Genomic DNA, 13047 nt, shown 5'->3' on the forward strand with positions numbered 1-13047 from the left:
AATCCTACCCCCCTCAAATGTATATAGCTCAGCTTAACCTGCTGTGGCGAGGAGATTCAGAGTGCTGAGGGAATGTCAGTATAGTTTGTAGTCCCAAGAAAAAGGTGAAGAAAAACCATCTCTGCCCCCGCTTGCTCAAGTTGAGTTCTAGCAATTATTTGTATTTTCTTATTTTTCTCAGCTCCTTAGAAAACAAGACTTCTGCAGTTTAACTAAACTAAATAACATACATGTCTGTGGAACTAGGTTACATTTTCTTTTAATGAAATGAGTCTAAAGGAACACAGAAACTATTATTTGAAAAGGGATGATTGCTATGTCCAAGACTGTGCAGGCTTTGAAAAATACACAAATCACATACACCCCCCTCTATATTTCTGTTTCCTCAACTGGCCTTGCTTTTCTCATCCTCTGATCAATTTCTATCCTTGAGCAAACTACAGGCAAGCAAAAAACAAAAACAAAAAAACCCCTTGGATTTAAATTATGTCCCACCAACTTCGATAGCTGTTAAGTATCAGTGAATGTTGATTTTAAAATAAACTAAATGGGCTTGAATTTGTGCGTTTCCTTTTGAGGTTAATTCATTTCTAGTGTTGATTGTGAATGGCTGGGGAAGGGAAGTTAGAATCACATTAACACTATAGATTACATACCCATGTTTGGAAGTGCAAAGCTGCAGTGACTGTGAGTATCGTACACTGGTTAAAAAAATGAGGTATGTGCCCTAAATCCCAGATTCAAAGGTTAGTTTAGCCTGTAGTCAGATGAGGTGGCCCTTTGACAAGCTACTGCCTCTCAAGCCACAGCTCCATACCTGTAATGTAGGAGCGGGGAAATGATGGCTCTCCATTTAATGTTCGTCACCAATTCCCATCATATCCCATGGCTCAGGCCACAGGGTCGCCACCCCTGCTGTAATGGGATACTGGCCTATTTTACAGGGTTTGTGAAAGGATTACAGCAGTACCTTGCTATACCAAACATCAGCTAGCAGCAAGAAAGGTCCATCTACCTTTTATCTACTTTGTATGGTTTTAGTTTAGTTTTAAATGTATTTGCTGTTTTTGTGTTTAACTGTTTAATATTATCTGCAATGCCCATCACATAGAGACAGTTGTTTAAAAGTTGATTAGAAAATAAATGATGATGATGATGATGATTTCTAACCTCCAACCCTGGGATATAATGCCAGATGAACTGCCACCTGAGCCTTATATGGTACACCATGTTCAAGACCCTCCGTTTTCTCACCTGTAGAAGAAAAACATCTGCTTATAAAAAAAAAGAAAAGATGCAGCATCTATACATAATAAAATTATTCGCTGAAACCCACCAGAGGCTTGAAGAGCTGATATTTTTAGAAGATTCAGTGTAGATTTTGTGTTTTCTTATGTGTTGTTTTTTGTTCTAAGAATCAGAGTAGAGCTGCTAGAACCCACAGTAAAATTTTCCATGAGTAAAACAGAACGTACACACTCTGGCATATTTTCTTTTAAAATACCCCCCGCCGCCAAATCACAAGTCCTCTTTGATACATTGTTAAGATTACTATCCCCTCAGGTTGTACAATCAAGAGAATATATTGACTCAGGCACATTGTATTTACAAATGTTTTAATTTTTAAAAAGAAAACGCATTTACACACACACAGGGGGAAAGTGGTCCCTGGACAATGTCATTAAAGAATGCAAACAGACAGTAGAAGAAAAAATGGTTTCCAATATAAATGCAGCTGTGAAATGTTTTAGGACCATACCTGTGACACATTTTACTGGTTGAAGACTTTTATTTTAAAAAGCAACCTTCAAAGGAACTCATTCAAAGAGTTTGTTCACTTAATGCTTCTGAAATCTAGGTGGGTAAGAAAGGGATATTTCAGCCTGCTTCTGAATGTTTTCACATTAGGCAGCAGCAAATGTGAGTGTACACTCATTTTGCTACTGAGTGTACACTCAACAAGGAGCTTATCACAGCTCCCTGACAAAAGTACAAACCCATTTACTGCATTCACATTTTCACTTTCAGATGTGCAGTTAACATTTAGTGTACACCTTTAAAAATGCCATGTGTGAAATGAGATTCCATTTGCCAATCTGAATTCCACTTAGTTTATCTTCCAGTTGATAAAACTGTGGCGGTGGGTACAACTGCCCTCCCAGTTATGTACGATTTGCCTTTATGAAAATATGCATTAACGTACTACAGCCAAGATACACACATTTAGGGTGATAACATGACGACACAGTAACTCTGGATCTCGTAAAACCTGATTCAGTAGTTAGCATTGGGTTCTAATTGGAGCAAGCAGTGGAGGGAAAAGAGCAGCTCTTGGACCCAGGATAAGAGATCAATATGTAATATAACAAAAAACATGGGTCAAATGAAAGTGTGGGTGAACCCTAAGACTGGAAGTCAAGAACTATCAGTGGCACAAAGAGGAATCACAAAGGGTGACATCTTGAAAGGTAACATTGAAATGTCACATTTTCCAGAAAAAAACCTGATTCCATACAGTTGGAACAGGATGAAGAAGTGTGCATGCACACGAAAGCTCATACCAAGAACTAACTTAGTTGGTCTTTAAGGTGCTACTGGAAGGATTTTTTTGTTTTGTTTTGACTATGGCAGACCAACACGGCTACCTATCTGTAACAGGATGATGTTTCAGGTTGGAGATCCTGGTAGTGTATCAGAAACACCTAAAGAATATACTGATCTAGTAACATCTGAGAAGGTAACTAGTAAACCATGGTAGAGATATCCACATCCTTATCATAGCTTAGGAAATGTGGATTGTGGAAGAGGTGAGATAAAGAAGCAGAAGCTGTCAAAGATAGCTGGTGGTTAACTGATGGAACAGATAAATGGATTGGTTATGAAATGAATCCTATAATGAAACAAAGGTTTATGAATTGTTAAGTGTCTTAAAATCTCTGGCACTTAGGGAACAAATATTCTTCCTTACTTAAAAAATATGTATCTGGTCTTGTTTGCAATTTTGCAAAAAAAATGGAAAGGAAGTCAGGGTAATCGTTTACCCTAACTTTACATGTAGTTCACACTGGTGGACACAAATACCTTCTAATTGTAGAAGTATTGTGAAATAATTTTTACAATTAGGAGCAACTAATTGCTATAGACAAACTAAGGCCTTGTGAATGGGGGCAGGGATTAAAAGGGCATAAAACATTGCAAAGATGGGCATAGATTCTGCAGCAGTTCAGCTTAAAAGTAGAGCTTATCCCAGATAAAGAAAATCAATTTGCAGAACACCAATAGATGTAGGATAACTTTTTAAAGAACTTGCACACTATATTCCTAAAATGAGCTTAGGGGCAGAGATGATAGTTTATAATGAAACATACATAAAAAGTAGTTAGATTGTTGAGCTTAAGTTCTCACTGGTAAAAAAAGAGAATGGCCCACTCTCACTTGCCTTGCACCAAGGAAAAGAGAACCAGCTTAGATGAAGCACTCTTGAACCAGAAGGAAGGAGAGTCCTTTGCCCACTATCTCACTCAGAATAGATGCAAAATTAGTTACGGTGATAAGCCTTTTGCAAATCAGATTCTACTGAAGACTTCTTTGTGGCTCAAAATAAAGCTCCTGTTCTTTTGAAATCAGCGAATCCTCCATCATCTATCATTATTTTCTAGTCAAAGATACAGCAGAGGATGTAATCTGGAAAACTTTAGAAAAAACTATGTAGGAAAAACCCGTCTTCCCTAATGAACGGAATAGTCTATAACTCCCTGAGAGTTTGAAGTTGAAACACCCCCTTCCAGCCAGTCTTCTATCAGTATCACCCTGACAAGGAGCAAGCCCGTTTTTCACCAGGATACTGGGGATGGGGGAGAATCTATGCAATTCTTAATTTCTTTCATTCAGACTCACGTGAGAAGGATGAAAAAGGTTCCTAGCATTTGTCATGCAGCTTGCAGTTAGGTAAATCGCATGAGCAGATATCGTAGATAAGAGTAACCTCTGAAAACAACAGTGGAGCGGGCTTCAGAGAGATGTGCTAATCTCCCATAATGCATCCAACTGTTGGTGCAAAGAGGAAAACTCTTTCCTCACTTTGATGAACATAAACGTATGCCTATTATCTTTAGTTTGGGTGGTAGCTGCTGCTGTGCTGGTTCAAGAGAAAAAGAAACTCAACATAAATCAATCTATACACACGTTATTCCAATTAACTTCTGGTAAAGAGGTCTGTACAATTCAAAAGCATGTCTGTTCATTCCTCAGTCCAGCTCATTCTGATGTACTATTTTGTATGTGCATTCCTATCACATCCTCCACTGACTGACATCAGGTCCCCAGGATTTCAGATAGGAGTCTTTCCCTGTTCTATGTTGAGATGTCAGGGACTGAACCCGTTTGCATGTAAAGCATGTATTGTATTATTTGTTTATTAGAAATTGTTACAGAAGTGCTAACCCTGCACTGTATAAAAAACAAAAACCAAAAGAAAATACAGTAAAACATACAATGTGTTTTCATTAAAAAGTGCCAACAAATTCCTATCTGTGAATAGGTTTGTCCTTCTTCTGGGAAGGCCTACAGAAATAAACGAGGTTTACGTGTACAACAAGTACAGATGGTTGATGGCTGACTGCTTTCAAGGGGAAGCACATTCTACAGAACTGTGGTCCTTTATAGGGCAGTGAATGGATTTTAATTATCTTGTGGGCAGTGAATTCTACGTACCAACACTTTGTGTGTGGATTTGAGATAGTGGCTGGTCAGAAAAGTTTGCTTTTTATTAGCTGTGAATATACTTCATACCTGCACAATCCAATAGAAAAAGTGCATTTCTCTCCAGAAACACGTTTAAGAATCAGAACATGGCATGTTGTTTCCTAAGCAGAGTTTCAAAGTATCAACTTTGTTTAGATGCTGCATAGGTCTTGACCACGTGCACCTGAACTGAAAAAAAATGTTTCAGCATAGTAATAAAAGGGGACTGAGGCTGGTCAAGCATGCAGTCTTCTCTTCTGTGTAAATAAACATGAAATGTGTTCACATTCATGAAGAAGTAATTTGAGTAAAGGAAATGATTTATTCTACAATTGCTATCTGCCCGCCCCCTGTATAAGTCTGGTGTCATGCCAGTCATCTTTTCTAATCTTACTCAGCAAAAAAAACCTAGCATATCTGCACAAGAGTTAATCCTAATCACAAATCTCAAAGGCTGCATGTAAGCCAGGCTTGCATAGAAGAGAAATGTGGGGTCTATGAAGCAAAAGCAGAAAGCAGCTCTTAGGAGAGCTAGCAGTGTTTTCCATAATAGATTCCACAATAGATTTAAGTGACAACCAATGGCCTTTAGAGGAAAAAAATACTGTGTGTGTGTGTGTAGGATTCTGTATTGTTTGTGCTTAACTCTTTGTCGGAATGTAAGGTCTGTAGAACAAATAAATATTTGTATGGCATTTTAGCAGACCCACATAGCAAGGCAGCAGCAGCATGTGGTTTGATTCTTTGTCCTGTGTTGTCCATGGAAAAAGCTTGAATTACACCAGGAGTGAGGCACCTCTGCATCCTCTTTGTAATACTCCCAGGAACTCTTCTCCAAGGCCTGATGCTCGGCACCAGTCACTGTTTGTGTATTGGAACCCAATATCCAATTGGCCTGGCGTCTATTCTTTACAAGCTTCCAATGTTAGGAAAACTTTTCAGTTTTTCAGGGAAGTCATCTTTGTACAAGACGGGATCTGCCCGGTGTTCCACCACTTTCAGAGGCATAGTCCCAAAGACAGAGGCAAACTTGTTAATGCATTCAGACCTAGGGAAAGAAACAATTGCATTGCTTAGCAACAGATCTGTTTCACTATAATATGCTAAGTTTAGCTATGCACTTCCTATCCAGCTTACTATAACTTAATCTTCTCTTAAAACACTATATACTGTTAACACTGGGTGCCAATGTGGATGTTTTACATAATTTGCTCTCTTTTTTTACTACAGAGTGGGTACATAGCTTGGGGGTACTTCTGCATCCTTTGCTGTTGATTGAGGCTCAGATGGCCTTGGTGGCACAGAGTGCCTTCCATCAGTTTCATCTAGATGCTCAGCTGTGGGCAGGGCAGGGATAGCCTAACCACTGTTGCTGATGCTCTAGTAGCCTCTAGGTTGTTTTACTGCAAAGCATTATATGTGGAGCTGCCTCTGACGACGATTGGGAAACTTCAGCTAGTGCAGAATTTTGGCAAGACAGTTTAAGCATATAAAACCAATCCTGGCCCTGACAGGACTGGCTGCTAATCTAGGTCCATTTCAAAATGCTGCTTGTGAGCAATAGAGCCCTAAACAATCCAGGACAGCAATATCTTGCAGACCGCTTCTCCTCATTTGAACCAGCCTGAACCCTGAGCTCATTATCTTAGGCCAGGAAAGTAGCAACATGAGAACAGGCCTTTTCTGTGGTGGCTCTTCATTTGTGGAATGCTCTCCCCAAGGAGCATCACCTAGCACCATCACTGTATTATCTTTAGGCACCAGGCAAAAACTTTCCTCTACAACTTGACCTTTGCCTTTTAACTATATTTAGCCTTTTAGAAGCAGGTGGGATGCTTTTAAAGTATAGGAATTTGCAAAAAACACACAAAGGAATACAGGTCTTATATTATTCCCTCATCCAGAAAGCCTATCCACTGAGGTGTATTAGCCCAAAACTGTATTTACACCTCAGATTTTAAGTGCTTTGGTAGCTCATACCCCCAACAGAACTCCCTATTTGCTCTGCGATCTTAGGGATAAAGCTTTCTGCTTCCCTAGACCACAGACCAAAGAATGGGCAAAGAATACTGTAACTTTGCTGGCACAGGATTCTAAGGAGAGAGCTTAACACAGATGACACAGCCCGCTATCCCTGACTTTGCACGCCACTTGCTCCTAGATCAGGTATACTCCCTCCCTTCTTTTTTCTCCTGCAGCAAATTATCACACTCAGTCTTCAGGCTTGGGTAGTTAGGGACACTCCTTTACTCTCATAAGTAAAGTGTGCATCTGTAATCTTGCTGTCTGAAGATCCTAGTCTTCCCAGAGCTGTACATCAAATACATGTGGGTGGTGAGCACACAAGTGGGTTCGGAGGAGTCACTGTGTAAGTTGTAGGAAGTTTTAGAATTCCTGCTCCATGACTGCACTCATGGGATTTTTGTCTATCACATGATGGTGTATGTTTTGACTCCACAGAGTGGGAAGTGACGGAGACAGGATGTTTGTGTTACTGTGTTCCATGAAGTGGGACTATTGTCCTTTGTCCTTTTTCTCTTTGCTGTCTGATGCTAGAGAGAGAGGGAGCCATGTTGCAGTGCTCCATGTGTGTTTATATGTAAATAAAGTAGATTAGCCAAAATGCTGAGTTGCTGAGGTCTGTTACACAAACTGCAAACACTCTGTGGATCCCTAAGTGTGCCAATGTCTGTTGACATTGGTCGCTGTGATGTTCGGGCTGAAAAAAGCTTTTGAAGCTCCGGAGCGATCAACCAGGAGGGAGAGAACATGCCAGTTGGGCATGTGTCTCTGCCAGGGTCCTACTCAAGTGTAGGATGAGCTCCTGACAGGAAGTACAGTAAAGGGGCCATTGGCACCTTAAACCTAGCAAACTATTGCATGCATTTTCCTACTTGGTCAGATGTACGAAACAGGAGGCGGAGCCTCATACCATATAGGATTTGGCAAAGATGTGAAGCTCTTTGACTGAAGCATTTAATCGTAGCGAAGAGAAAGGAGATGCTGTCAGCTGCACATTTCCACAGAGGTCAAAGATTCACTATTCCCTCCCCACCAGAATTCCAGGCATTCTTAAAGCAATGTACATGTTGTAAACTAGGGTGGATTAGCTGCCAACATAGCTCTTAAAGAGCCACTGTCAGGTTGAATTTGGCTCAGAACAGGCCTTGCAAAAATAAGCAGTTAAGAAACCAAAAGGCATTCTGAAATAGTTCTTGGATTTTCTATTTTATTTTAAAAATTCCCTGGAAACAGGGTTTCCCCTAAAAACAAACAAGCATTCTCTTTAGGGTCTCTACAGCATTGATTGTACTTGAGAGCTTGAAATACAACATTACTTTAAAACCCAAACCTGAAACTGACTGGTTTATTTTCATTGTCCAACTGAGTGAAATAAAGTATCCATATTTAATAATATTGCATTTCACCCCACCTCCCCACGGGGTTAGCAGCAAGTAACAGAACAAATTTATCTGAAAGAATATAACTGTTAGAACTCTGATGTCTACAAGGTACCCTGATAAACTGTGCTGGATGTTTAACATACTAAGTTCCAGTGAGCATGCTAATACAAAGGGTGCAAAAACTCATTTAATGCCAAATAGTGGGAAATAGTTTTATGATGGGGAAAGTCTTACGTAAGGAATAGGGTGGTGAAAGTAACAAGGGAAGTAAGGGCATGGCAATTATGATTAAGTGGTCAGTAAGCTGAGGGAAGCAAGAAAAAATTGCCATGGAGGATGATGTTCATTGTGGGGTATTAGTGTCCCTTCCATAAGGCCACTAGAAACTTTTAAAACTTTTCACTAGCTTGAAATCAACAATGCCTATAAGTCTGAAAGTTCTTCTCAGTAAGCATTAGGATTGGAAACTTGGATTTCCAAAACAGACAAAAACATAGGCACTAGGATACTAATTTTGTATGCAGTATATTCAGTTTGATACCTGCAAAATGAACACACAAATATGTATGAAATGCACCACCCTGTGCTCCTTTGAGATTTATTTATAAGAATAAATAAGAGTAATGTCAGTACAGCAGCTCTTTTAATATCCGTTCACACACCCAACGCCCACAATGGATGATGCTCATAACTATTATCTCTTCCAGATATGCTGTGGAAGTGGTGCGGATGAGGAATTTAAGTCTACAGCAGTAGAACCATACCTAAGCCTGAAAATCTGAGAAGCCAGGTATGATAACGTAAGAAGAGCCTGCTGGGTCAGGCCAAACCTACCCAATCCAGCACTCTGTTCTCACAGTAGAAAAGCAGATGCCCATGGGAAGCCTGTGTGCAGAAGCTGAGCACAAGAGCACTCACCCAACCAACCAACCAACCAACCAACCAACCAACCTGCGATTCTCTCTCTTTTTTTTAAAAAAAATTAATATTTATTGCTTTTAAAAATTACAAAAAAGGAAAAGAAAAAGAAGATTCAGAGCGATTCTCAGCAACCAGTATGTAGAGGCAATATTGCCTCCAACACGGGAGGTAGAACACAAAATAAGATCTAAGCCACAGACAAGAGGATTCAACGCTATGACATTAAATTGAAAATGAAGAATACTGTGCAACTAGATCTTGCCTCTGAATCCTCTAAAGTTAGTGCAGTCCTGCCTTAAGACTGCTTGGAAGGAAAGGTTCCTCTCAAAATTAACACAGGTTAGGGCCTGGTTAAAATGTGGAATATAGTGCTATATAGGTGACAGCCTAGTTTGCTCATTGACAAGACGCATGATGAGAGTGTCAGAGGGCCCACACAGGAGGAAAAGGATACGATTCATTTCACATTTTAAGTTCCTAAGGAATCCACCCCCTCCAATTGGAAACTATTCTAATCTATAGCATAAGATGTCATGATTAAGTAGTACTTCCTGATGGCTTTTCCTGAATTTAATCCCCTTTTTTCATATTATATATCCTTGTGCCACCCAAAATAACTTATCACCATGCTTGGTGTTTACATTCTTAAATACCTGAAGACTTATACCTATTTAGTAATTTCTTATCGAGGCTATATATATATTTGTCTTAATCTCTTCTCATAAATCAGTCCTTCATACAGGCTGTGACAGTGTCCATTTCATCAGTGATCTCTTAACTTCTCAGTAAAACATGGCGATGGAAAGAGCACAAAGTGAATACAAAATATCCCTATTGTGATAGTTGCAAGGCATTATAAAGGAAGGAGTGTGTAGATGCCTGGTAAGTGTGCTTCAAATAGCTACTTCTCTTCTGATTGGGTGCCCTTCTATCCAGAATTACAGAGCTCAAGATTCTGAAATATAACACAATAGGTAATTTGTTTGTACTATAATACTGTTTCTCTCTGTTACTCTCATTTAGAGGTATGCATTTCAGATTATTCTTCATATGCCATACTTTCCCTCTCGCATGGCAATGTAGACTTGATAGTTAAGGCCTTCTGAAATCAGTTCAATATCACTAAACCCTATTTCAAAAGGTAGCAAAATATGCTTTTTAATGGAGTCATCAAGGAAGTATGAAAGGAGATATGCAAAAGGGGACCGTGTTTTACTTCTATCTGCTTTCATGCTAAAATATCAATGCAGGCTGCACCTCCAAAGCCTTGAGCTCAGATCATTCTCTCTTTCCTATACTCATTTTATTTCTAGTTTTCTATCACTCTAATAAGTTCATCGTTTTAATTTACTTGAAACAATTCTATTATTGCTTGACATGCCTTCTTATTAAGCACAAGGATGCCTGTGTTCATATGTGTGTATAGTACATATTCAAACCCAATAGACCTGCTGGGCTTGGGATGCAATCAACTAGCTTCTCAGCATAAGTAACGGGCAAGTTGTCTCATGCTAAAACTGCCTTTGCAAATTAGATTTGTGTAACCATGTTTTTGTAAATAAAAAGCAGTGAATGATTTGGTCCTAACTTCAAAGACTCTTATGGATTAACCACTGGGAATGGCAAAGGGAACAGGATGGGACACTCACCTTTCCACCATGTGTGTCTGGTCTAGTGATAACCCATCAATAGCTGTGCATTCTGGACATTTGAATTTCTTTCTTGGGGTCACCTGTGCAAAGTCAACACAACATTGTCACAGCACAAACATTAATCCCCGCATTCAGAAATGCAGCAGAGTGCCCTTGAACATATCTGTACTGTAAGTCAAACCCTTGGGGGGGGGGGGAGAACCTATGCCACTTAGTTCCATCTGGCCCAGCTGACTGCAAAACTCACAGTGACCCAATAAAAAATGCTTGGAGGGGTTTTGCCTTCTGTAAGTGGAAAGTAGTGGCGATGACAAGCTCCTTAATTCCTGTTTAATGACTGTTTTCTCACTGCCAAGGTCCCTGTATAAACACCATTTGTTCTTGCAGCCATAAGAGCGATGAAATATAGCTTCCCATACTTCACCGTAACCTTAATCCAACAGACACACTTTGCTCACTTAATAGCTGACTGGCAAACTCTGCAAGGCTCTCCCAACTGCACCGAGGTGCCAAATGACTCTGCAGTGCCCTTGCACAGTTCAGAAACTCTCACAGCAAACACACACACACACTTTATCTTCTAAGGCTTTTCTAGGAAACACAGCCACCGGTCTGGATAAATGATGATGGACAGGCAGGAAAGCAGACCTTGCTAATTGAAGTAATGCCTGGAGGCCTCTAAATCTCATTCCGAGTTGACACACTTTGAAATGAGCAGACAAAGTGAACATCCAGGCCAAGGAAATGTGTTGAAACATGTCAGGAAATTAATTCAGGGATAAAAGTTCATTTAAAAACTGATCTTGCAATTAACATTCCTGCAATTAGCATTCCTATAAATCAGCTGTTGCCAGTTAAGATAGACAGGGATGGATTGGGTTGGGCATGTTTTCCCCCTTTTAATTTTGCTCAGTGATTTGAACAAAAAATGTTTAACTTGCTCTCCCCTCCACCCCACCCCCACCACAACATTTGTCTGGTCAGAATGATCACAGCTAATGGGATCAACACCTCCTTATGCAACCAAAATGGCTCAAACTCCTCAAATCCATATGACATTTGCCCAAAAGTAATAGCTGGGAACATATGGGAGATCTAGACTCAAATCTCTACTCTGTTATGAAGATCACTGGGTGCCCCTGAGCCAGTCACTCTGTCTCTCAGTCTAAACCTAATCTACTATACAGGGTTGTTGTGAGGGATAACCTGTACATCGAGTTCCTTGGAGGAAGGGTGGGATTAAAAAAATGGCACGACATTACCAAGAAATACAACATTACCAAGTCTGAGAGAACAGCTGAAGCAAAGCTTACCTTAATGACCGCTTTTCCAGTAACATTGGCCACTAGAAAATTCATGGCAATGTCCTCACAATTCATGTGAGCATCCACCCAGTTCTTGATGTCCCCAGGCATTTTGTATGTGTACAAGTAGTTAAAATACTGCAGAAAGGAAAAGCGATTTGAGATTTAAAAAGTAATATTTGTGAATATTTGCTGCAGTTGCAAGTTTCCTAAACCATAAAAAACCAAGACAGATTTGAACTGGAATGGGATTTACGTGAGCAGGTTGCACTGGGAATTAACAGAGGTTTGCACAAAAAAATTTATGCCACATCCTTGCAGCAGTCCCTTTCAGGATGGCCTTTGCACCATTGGATGGAACCAACTGTATTTTATGATTACTTTTATTTTATACATGCTCCGAGTACAAACACAATGGAATTAATAATAAAATTAGAATCAAAATTAGAATTAAAAATAAACAAATGCATAATAAAAATAAAACAGCAGAAAAAACAAAATTGGAGGAGTGTGTGCGCTCCAAAACACAGGTGGCATTTTAAAATATCTTTTATTTTAAAAATGTAAAAGATCCTTGCCTGGTGCCACAGAGAGAGTGGGCGCTAAAGGAATGTATTCCAAAGATGGGCATGCCACTACTGGAAAGGCTGTCATTGGTCACCACTATGGTGGCAACTGGAGAAGGACTTGTGAGGATTAGTGCAGTACACAAGGAGGTACATGGGAGCAGGCAGCCCCAAAGATACAAATCCACTAGAGGTGTATCATGCCCAACATGTATTCCCACCCCACTGTTCTATTCCCTAATCTCTTCAGTAGTTTAGATACTTGATCCAATATGGCATTTTAAAACAGCATGCCGCAATTTGAACTTGCTGGACCAACTACAGTCGTGCCTTGGTTTTCAAACAGAATGCGTTCTGGAAGTCCGTTCGACTTCCGAAACATTCAGAAACCAAGGTGCAGCTTCCGGAAACACAATCATTACCTCATCATTCCACCGTAAATGTTGCTCAAAACCCT

At 39.9% G+C, this 13047-nt stretch overlaps 1 protein-coding gene and 1 long non-coding RNA gene across 4 annotated transcripts in view; one reads left to right on the forward strand and one right to left on the reverse strand.

Moving 5' to 3' along the window:
* Positions 1-1599: 1599 nt before the first annotated feature.
* EXT2 (exostosin glycosyltransferase 2) overlaps positions 1600-13047 on the reverse strand; it is an 82598-nt gene continuing 71150 nt past the window's right edge. For all 3 annotated transcript variants that reach the window (XM_081891586.1, XM_081891587.1, XM_081891588.1), the window contains 4 exons: positions 12034-12162; positions 10718-10800; positions 2638-5791; positions 1600-2503 (listed from right to left, as the gene is read on the reverse strand). In XM_081891586.1, coding sequence (XP_081747712.1) covers positions 5653-5791; positions 10718-10800; positions 12034-12162 — 351 coding nt within the window. In that variant the 3' untranslated portion in view covers positions 1600-2503; positions 2638-5652. The remainder of the gene's footprint in view (positions 2504-2637; positions 5792-10717; positions 10801-12033; positions 12163-13047) is intronic.
* LOC309359087 lies at positions 5802-7366 on the forward strand. Its single transcript, XR_014163716.1, has 2 exons — positions 5802-7269; positions 7300-7366. It is a non-coding gene; the product is annotated as an uncharacterized lncRNA (long non-coding RNA).

The sequence above is a fragment of the Podarcis melisellensis genome, assembly GCF_964234715.1.
Source record: "Podarcis melisellensis genome assembly, chromosome: 1".
NCBI lineage: Eukaryota > Metazoa > Chordata > Lepidosauria > Squamata > Lacertidae > Podarcis > Podarcis melisellensis.